The 9,840-nt window shown below is 39.3% G+C and overlaps 1 protein-coding gene across 1 annotated transcript; it reads right to left on the bottom strand.

The window, feature by feature from the left end:
- On the bottom strand, positions 1 to 4,579 carry lemd1 (LEM domain containing 1). The gene is made up of 11 exons (XM_034537838.1): positions 4,385 to 4,579; positions 3,206 to 3,308; positions 2,923 to 3,057; positions 2,137 to 2,195; positions 1,874 to 1,939; positions 1,618 to 1,773; positions 1,343 to 1,421; positions 1,108 to 1,202; positions 878 to 967; positions 501 to 565; positions 1 to 337 (listed from the first exon to the last, which is right to left on the bottom strand). Exons 1-11 carry the CDS (start codon positions 4,577 to 4,579, stop codon positions 25 to 27), a joined length of 1,356 nt encoding a protein of 451 aa, XP_034393729.1. The 3' UTR covers positions 1 to 24.
- Positions 4,580 to 9,840: the final 5,261 nt, after the last annotated feature.

The following is a 9,840-nucleotide window of genomic DNA, read 5'->3' as shown; positions in this document are numbered from 1 at the left end:
GTGGAGCATTAAAAGAGCCCCGGGTTACTCCAGTTCAGAGAGTGCTGGTGCCTCCCGTATCTGAGCCTGAAGCGAAAGCCCCTCCTCACTCTCTGAACCCTGGTTTAGACTGTCCAGTAAGGCCACGAATGTACTAAACGAGTCATCTTCAACACAAACATAAATGAGGTACAAGAGGCACACCACAGTGACGAAGACCAAAATCTGTATCTGGACTGGCACAAGGCGGCGCTCGACCTCTTGTCTCTCCAAGGTCGTGGGACTGGCAGGAGTGTCTGGGTACGTGTACTGAACAGGTCTCCCTGCTGCACCCTTGATGGGTCTCCGACAAGTGGCACTGAAATACAACGGAGTACATGTTCTGATAACACAATCGCGATACTCCTGTATGCGTCGGTATGTGCAAGATGTCCATGTGTGTCCCCCACCAATTCAAAATTCCTGTAAACATTTTTTTGAAAAACATTGGCACACTGCAATAGTGTTGGTGAGGCACTTACTAGATCCTTGTGGGGGTGGCATTAGTGTTTGGAAGCTTGTCCCTGAAAGTATCTTTCACGGGCTCCTGAGAAAGCAAGAAAAGAGAGCAGAAACTACGGTCAAAGTAGACCGGTGGAAAAAGAGAAATTAGCCCCGGCCCCAGTGAGACTGAGGCCGAGCAAGTCAGGTAGAAATGAAGGGGAAAAAAATGGGTAAACTGTGATGTAATCACCAGTGATCTGACAAATATTACGACATTTCTTTTCTTTTTAAAGAGCAACTCTTGAGTTAAGTGTGTATTTTTCTAGTTTCAGTTCCACATAGAAACACTAACATTTGAAAGAAGTGGACAATGCACACGACCCCATCAAAAACAGCAAATGTATGTTGTATATGCCTTAATTTCCCAATTGTAAGTGGAAGCCTTGGGGGTGTAGTACAGGGACTGGTTCTTCATGGTGTCCTGGTTCAGTGTTGACATGTCCAGCTAAGGAAACGAGACGTAACAGATTAAGGTTTCAAGAGGATGAATTTCCTCCAGTCTCCAGTGAACCTCTCCAAACAATTCTGACCACCACCACAAGTTTGAGCTTTAGAGTGTGACTGAATAATGTGAGCACTACTGACCCCGTTGGACCACGGCCAATGCTCCTGCTCATTGCACCCATTCAAATCTCCCCCAGTGTCTATGCTCACGGAGCGCGACCTCGAACTCTCCATCTGTTGTTAGAAGCGATAATGTGCATGACCGAGTGACCACGGCGGCAGTGAGAACTCGCAACCTTTGAAATAACAGGGCGATTCTTAAAGTTAAAAAACTGTGGGTTTAAAAAAAACAAAAAAAACAAAGATTAACTTTCCTCCTCAACCATTTGAGTGATGCTGAAGGCCTGAGAGGAAATTGTTGAGTCGCCATTGGGCACAACTGATCCAGATGGAAACTGTAAGAATTAGGATTATGTTAACGGAAACACAAACATGCATCACATAATCTTAACACCAGCGAGATACCAACACCCAGTAACGCAAAACAAAAACATCCCCATTGGTGGCTTGAGAAGGACACAATGTACAGTGCAAGTGAGGAATGCGGAGAATTCAAAATCCACGAGAGAAGTGAAATAAAAACCAGCCTACCCCTGATCCTAATCCGGAGCGTTGATCTACAGAGGATGCTCTACTAATTCCTACGGGAATCTGCGAGCAGCTAGGCCGACCCCGCTCCAATGATTTTATCGCATTCCCCGAATTCCACTTGGGACTCAGTTCCCCGTTTCTAGAAGTACGAGCGAGCTACAAAAAGGCCGACCCAAGCAAAAACAAAAACACACATTTAGTGTCCCCTGAGAATTCAGTTTGATAGAATTTTGTGCAAAAGATATGTAGTATTTACCAGCCTTGATTGGGGTAAAAAGCACTGCGGGTAAAGAAAGTCACCATTCTGAAAACACAACTCTACCTGTGAAAAAAAAAAAAAAAAAGATTAACAGTTGCCATCTCTAACCACTAGGAGGCACTGCAAGGAAGATGTATATTAATAGGAGCTAGTGATGGAAAGAAAATCTATTGGACAGCAAAAGCATACAGATTGTGCAAGCACCCCAATTTCACACAAGTCAAGTCATTAACACAGGAAGTCTAATTCACTGTTCTCACCTGGCGGCTGCCTGGTTGTGCCGACTCAGACTTTTTATTCCTTTCTTCTCCTTCGGAACCTGTCCAAGTCACAGAAAACAATACAAATACAAATGCAGTACAACAAGTATAATACTATTGGTATACTATGCAAAACCAATCCCTTGGTCAACACTAAAGTAGCCATTATGTTATATTATTTATTGGTGTATCATTGTAAAACCGTCACCGAGAATAATAAATTATGTTGGGCAACATTACTCTGAGCCTCTTTTTCTTCAATTGGGGGTCCTCAGAGTTTAAAATGTGTTCATAGTTTCTTAAAAAGATCCCCTCCACATTCGTACTGGGATATATTTGCATACATTTAGCAATGTTGTACCAATTCCACACAAAGTCTTTGTCTCCTTAATACTTCCTGATCTCAAATGTAGTTTATTCTACAGAAGGTCCAAAATATGGAATTATCCATTCATTGTTTTCTCTCGTCACAGCAGCTTAAAAACAGCCCTGAAATCACTTCTTACCAACCAATATTATCCATATGGACTAAGTAAGCTGGGTCCAACCAATATTTTACTCTGTCGTACCAGTCCAAAGGCCTATTATGATTGTTTTGTTTATTATTTCATTACTTGATGTTTGTGTGCATGTCTTATACCTATGAGTGACAGAAGGGTGTATTGTTGTCAAGAACTTTGCTAAACATGCCTCCGTTTCATACTATGTATAAAATAATTGACATGCATACAAATTGTGTGTATGACATTACAGTAATGCCAAGTTCAAGTTTTTTTTAGGCAATACCTGACTCTTCATCATCCTCCTCTTCTTCTTCACTGTCAGAGTACATGACACCTGGCTCTACTCCGTTCAGACGGCCATGTCCATCCGACTGAAGCAGTTTCCTGAGCTTCTTCTCATACACGGCTCTGGTGGAGGCTAGCATAGGCAAATAAACAACACTACAGCAATTTGGTTTTTTTAAGACAAGGGGCAAACAGACCTACAAAAAAAAAAAATAGAGGGAAAGAATCTAATTTCTACAATAAAAAAAGAAACAATTTTCAAGACCGTGATTTAACCTCACCGACTATGGGCCCAGCGGTAACCCCGTGTTCGAGCAGAGCGGCCATGAGGTCATCATCAGTCAAGCCCCTCGGGTCGGGCATCTCTGCGCCCTCCTCCTGGTCCTGGGAATACAAAAATGTTCTGAATGAATGTGAATGCTGTTCGAGACGCGACAAAGACTGCAGCTCGGATGCCAGCAGTCTCGGATATGTGAAAAACAGCTGGAGGCTGCAGTTCACAAGACTGCTCATATTCATCCAATTTTGGACTTTTATAAATCTTCTGCGGAAGAAGAGGTTATTAGTTGACGCTGGCATATCAGATATTAACTAATAGATACTACGATATGGTTTATCGTTCGACGGCGCTCTGCTTATCTTCGTCACACAGCTCCTCATAACAACACTTTAATGAATGATTCTTTCTGGGGGGGAAAATGAGAAATGAATAAATAAAATCTGCCAATTATTTCTCTTTTAAATTTATTATTATGAAACGTCAAAGAAATAGGAAACACATGCCAATCAACACTTACCAGGTCACAGGGTGAGATCTTCAATTTGCCTGTCGTCCAAAACTTTGAACTTATTACTTTAAAATGACTTAAATGCTTGGTAGAATATCAAATAACGTGCATTTCCTTGACCATTAGATATATACGCAGCTCAAAACATCAGCATTGAGTCTAGAGTGCACATCTTGCAGCCAATTCTAAATGAAATGAAACTCTACTTTACAGTACTATGGATTAAAATCTTAAAGTAGAGTAAATGTCTTTCCACACCACCACATGGCACAGAAACAACCTCCAGACTTGACAAATGAGTGGGACAGGTGTGGCAAAGCACATGCACCAACTAAGCTGCAACTATAAGCCTCGTGTAAATCTATACCTATACAGCTGGTGGATTCCGTGGTCAAGGGCCTCAAATGCTGCAGCAGGCTGTCTGGTAGCCGTGACCCAGATCCACACCTCCCTGCCCCTCCACAGCTGCGGCGCATGCGCAGCATCTCTTTAATTCAGTTCATACCGAATATTACCATGCACAGCGACTCATGTTTATCCAACACAACAGTTGGCAAGTTGTTGACGTCCAGGCAATATATGTGCAATGCCAACACACTTTATTTTGATGTGAAGTTACACAAAGTTGTGATCGCAAAAACGAACACAAAAAAAACTACAAGTTCAACTCACGGCCACATATTGTACTTGATCCTCCTCGTCGCTGGAGAAATCCGCTGCGGTTCTCTGCTCGATGTGTTTTAAGTGCAGCTCCACGTAAACCTCCTTCCTGCTCTTGGCAGGTGGCAGCGCGACATTGTGGGCAACGAGGTCCGACTTCAGTCTGGATTTAGAGAGCTGAGCGGGGTCCTCCAGGAACAGCGACATGGCACGGGCACGACGCGGAGAGAGAACACGCGTTCACCGGCTGGACTTGATATATATATATATATATATATATATATGTGTGTGTGTATGAAACGTGCCGTGAGACCGATGAAGCCGACGGAGCTGACGTCACCCCGTAGAAACCCTCTCGCCCCAGGGAAGAAGAACCTGGCTGAGCGGAGGAGAACAGCTGCTCCCGGACACTTGATTGACAGCAATTGAACAATTCCGGTATTGAGGAACAAGCACTGCGAGCTAAACGTGTGTTGAGCTTTAATGTGTTTGTTTTGAAGTTCATTACTTTGCAATTAAAATCTTTTAATTACCTGATGATTCAAAAAAAGTGTTTGGTTAGCTCCTTATTTGATTAGTTGTTGGTTATATCATCGACTGTGTGTACGTGTATTTGTGTGTGTGTGTGTATATATATATATATATATATATATATATATATATATATATATATATACAGTATATAAGCATGTGTATATGTGTGTGTATATATATAATATATATATATATATAAGCATGTGTATATTTATGTGTATATATATATATATATACACATACATACATATATATGTATAGATATATATACAGTATATATATAGATATATATATATAAGCATGTGTATATTTATGTGTATATATATACACATACATACATATATATGTATATATATATATATATATATATATATATATATATATATATATATATATATATATATAGTAGTACAACAACGGTTTTACTTCAAAAACCCAATATTAAAAACGGGATATTTGTGTCCGTGTGAATACACTCAGTAAGTAAGGGTGTCAGTAAGCCATGGCAATTTAATTTATTAAAATAAATAAACAAGTGTTATTATTTACACTTGGGCTGTTCCATCTCTGGCATTTCAAAATGTATTCAGTGAAATAAAAATAAAAAGCCTATTGGGAACCCCACATTTCAAAGTTATGAAAGTTTGAATTGTCAGTGTAAATTCCTCCTGCCAAGCCGCAGCAATTGAAATGTGTACCTTTGACCTCCAGCCTTGACCCAGGCTCTGGCTGCTGTTGGTGTAGTAGTCGTCTCTCTGGTGCGTGTGGCTGCATTCTTACTGGAACGATGGATATCCACCAAGTGCACGTAGAGGTGGTGAGTCGTTCCTTTCCTAACATCTGTGAACAGATTGAAAGAAGAAAGAAAAAAACACTTTTTCAGGTGATTCGCTGTAAAAGCAAGAGGTGCAGAATTGTTCCATTGAGGACTTTTTCCCCCAACCCAACACCAGCAGGCACCTGTTCTAAAAAACACTTTGATTATCTATAAAACTTAAAATCATCAGTGGTCGAGATACAACTGAGTAAACCTGCTTCTTGGAACCGGCCTCTGGTGCTTTCAGAGATGTTATCAAAAAACATGATTATGGAAAACGTGTGGACGACTTTATAGAGTAAAACTTATCAACCCCAACCCCCTAACATCTGGTACTGTAGTGACAGTTATCCTTAAGCAGGTCCCTGATATAGAACCACATATAAGATTACATGCAATGGGGAATTCTGTAACCCTATGATGCACATGTCTATAATGTAAAATAAACTAGGGCTGCTCCCTCTTAGTCAATTAGTCCTTTTTTGATGCTAAATTACTTATTTTCAAGAAACTTATTAGCACATATTTTAAAGTGGTGTTTTTTTTTATTCTTTGTGGAGAAACAGAGTTTGACAGAACTGTCGATCAAAATCAACTAATCAATTAGCCGACAATATCGTGGGAATGTTAGTCGACTAAGTCTTTGGTTGAAGACAGCCCTATTATAAAGATCATTATAATGCGTTATAGTCTGCCTCCAGCGCTTTTAAATTATAGTTATAAGCTCTCAAATGTGCATAATGCTTTAATAATCATAAAACATTATAAAGCATTTTATAATGACTTCCAAGGAATTCTATCATAATACTTCTTAATTGTAGGTCACTAACTGACCATTTTGTTTTTGGCAAGGATCAGTGATTTATAATTCTCATAGTTGTAATACATCATAACATTTTTATAATTAATGATCACTGTTATACTGCATTATAATATGATTATGAATTACTCTGTGGTTATTGTTTGCTAAAAGTAAAGCACACAAAACACGTTTTACTTTACATAATGCCGACAATTACTATTTTGAGTACTTTATAGTCAGATTATGATGCATTATGAAAACATAACAATGTATTACAACTATTGGAATTATATTACCAGCAATTGTAAAGTATTACGACACTTGACCGTATAAGTGATTATACAATGCTTTATAATGTGTTATTATTATTATTATTTTAATCCATGAGTTCTTCTAACTATAATTATACTGTACTATAAGCAGATTATGACGCATTATAGTGAACACCACTCATTGCCAGAGGAAACATAAACAGATGAAGCAAAATGAGCCAAAGATGGGTTATTTTGTTTGTCTTTGGTGCAAATCGTACAAAACAGCTCAAATATATTTAATTAGATGCCTTTGCTATATCTTTGTGCTCATGAAATGACAATACAGCAGTTGTTTACATTGCTCCGCAGTGATATTTGAGTTTGAGTTGAGCAGACCGCACGCTGAGCTGTTTACTGTTGGGAATTTGAGCTGTATCGTTTTTAGATTGATCAACACAGTGTGATCAGTGGGGGCCTCCAGAGGTAGGAGTGGATTGACATTGCCTGATTAGGATCCATCACTTGTGAACACGTATGCGTTTTTATTGTTGGGTTATTTTGATTTTCTTGTTTGCTCGATTTTTCCACGCAGTGTGATTATGCAAGAACTGGTATTTTCACAATTTGGTGCTCCTACACAATTGGAGATGTACACCATTGTTGTAGAAATAGCAGCTGACATGTCAAGATATGCTGCAGTGGGTTTGCCTTGGTCGCTTTGTGCCTTTTGCTGAGTAAAAACGAATATTTACATTACTTTTGTTTGTTAAGAAAACTCCACAGAGCAATTTTGAAACTCACCCAGCCTGAACATCGCTGTTCATATATATCTCAATATGAAATATCGAGATCTCCGTAATTGGTCTGCAGGGATGTTTTACTGATACAGTATTGAACAGATCAAAGGAAAAGAGAAACATTAAAGAGCAGATTTCAAAGTGTACTTGGTTTAAAAACCTGGCGGCCAAGACAGCCATTTTTATATTTCTCCATAATGTAAAAAACATTTTTGTTCGCCTCTGAATATTTTTATCCCATAGATAGCACAGCTGTGGCATAATATGCTAGTCTTCACATACTTATATGATGTCATTGCTGCAGATAATCATTTTCTCAAATGATTTTGGTGATAACCTCTTGAAGTGTTAGGCCGACAGATAAAAACGATGTAGTTGAATTATGTTGCCCCGTTATTTTATTAATAGGAACACATCAAAATATTTGATTTTATGTACATGTAAATGAAATCTCCAGCAATAACGTAGGTATAATTATTTTGCTAATCTGATAAGTGGATGTATCTGTAGGTTTATGTAAAGCTCTATGAGACTAATGATGTCATACGACATACAAGTTTAAGTTTTAAAACATGCAGGATAGGCTTAACGTCCACTTTTAGACAACTGGTGTTGTAGATCATCACAGAGTCCTTGAATTAAACATCTCTGGATGCACAGAGTTGAGACGTCCAACGTAACGAGAGATGCATGACATAGATGCTGTTGACAGCTTTTGTTGACACCCTTACATAATATTGTAGATGCCCCAATTAGCCGGGCTAAAAAAAAAGAAGAAGCTAAACTTTCGTTTGAAAAAATAATTATACTTGGTTTTTATACGTTTTGATTATGTTGTTCACTGACTAGTTTGATTAGGGATAAATGACGTTTGCGAATAGCAGAGAACTTTAGCAAAGACATCCTAGAAAAGGATGTGAAAGTCTTCAATCCCACTCCCTCGGGTGACTGTCCACCGTGTGTCCAATGGCTTTAAACCCTACATGAAATGTTAGAACGAACTCACATAGGAATAGAAAGCCATAAGACACAGTTGTGGTTTAATTTAGAAGACAATAATACAAAATTAGTGACTGATGCAGTCTGAGAAAGGCTGAAAGCTTGAAAGCAAAAAGAAAAGGGGGAAAAAACAGAAGCATGCTGCAGAAAGCATTCAGGATTTAAAACTCACATTGGCATGCATAATTATTTAAGAGAAACTGTACGTCTTCATCTGAGGCCCAGGGGAGTAAAATGAAACTGTCTTGTTAGTCTTGAGACGGAAGGAATTGTATTTTTCCGAGACTCAAACAAATTGACCCCTTGTCTGACGCTTTACAGCAATACCCTGCAAGCTATTCAACTCCTCGGGGAGCTCTGCAGAATAATCTTTGATTAAAAATGCCCTTTTAAACTGGGAGACTGCAGGGAAAAGGTGCAATCGTAATCAAAAGGATTCTGCCTCTGAATTCCAAACGGATGACATAACGTATTCTGTAGCGATCCTCTGCCATATTCTTCCACGAGCACAAAGGAGATCATCACCTCAGCATTTTTGTATTCCACTGCCGGGCACAGCGAGCCTCACAGTTGTTATCGAGTTGTTGCGTCTGTGGTGTCCAGAACATTTTATGTCATTTTCAACATTTCCATGCAGCATATCTCTTGTACCTCCTTTGAAGAGTCGAGCATAATTAATGCACAGGAAAACTAATATACTTAGTGGGTTTCATACATGCTCCCACAACTCTTTAAACGTAAAGAAGTTTAATAGAAGATTGTATCTCTCTGTGTTGGACTGAAGCAGCAGACTGTTTACCACTATTTTTAACCGTTGGAAATGCAGACTCAGCAAAACTTGATGCAATGGAGGCCAAATCTGCACAACCCAGATGTCTGCTCAGAAAAACAGTAGCCTTTATAAAAACATGAAAGATATCTAGTGGAAAGAGAAACCGGGCTACTGTAGAGGACAGAGGAGGCATTTGTTGACATTGTATCAAGTGCAACGCTGAGATATTTGAGAGGCACAGAGGGGCCAGGTATTTGTCAGTCAGTGTTTCTTGTCTCCAACTCAAACAACAAAAGCCCCATTGAGACCGCTACTTTTTTTTTTTTCTCTCCGAACAAGCACACAAAGCTTCCTGTACTCGGCTGCAACTGTCCGGTACTGAGAACCACGTCTGGTCGTCTTTCCGTGCACCTGTTTCAAGTTGTTCTGGCTGAGCAAGATTGTAAAAAAAACACTTTGTTATAAAGTTTCACATCTTTTCTCAAAAGCTTTG

This window comes from Cyclopterus lumpus, chromosome 7 (assembly GCF_009769545.1).
Source record: "Cyclopterus lumpus isolate fCycLum1 chromosome 7, fCycLum1.pri, whole genome shotgun sequence".
Taxonomy (NCBI): Eukaryota; Metazoa; Chordata; class Actinopteri; order Perciformes; family Cyclopteridae; genus Cyclopterus; species Cyclopterus lumpus.
Note: the sequence above shows the minus strand (reverse complement) of the source record. Positions and strands in the feature narration are given on the sequence as shown.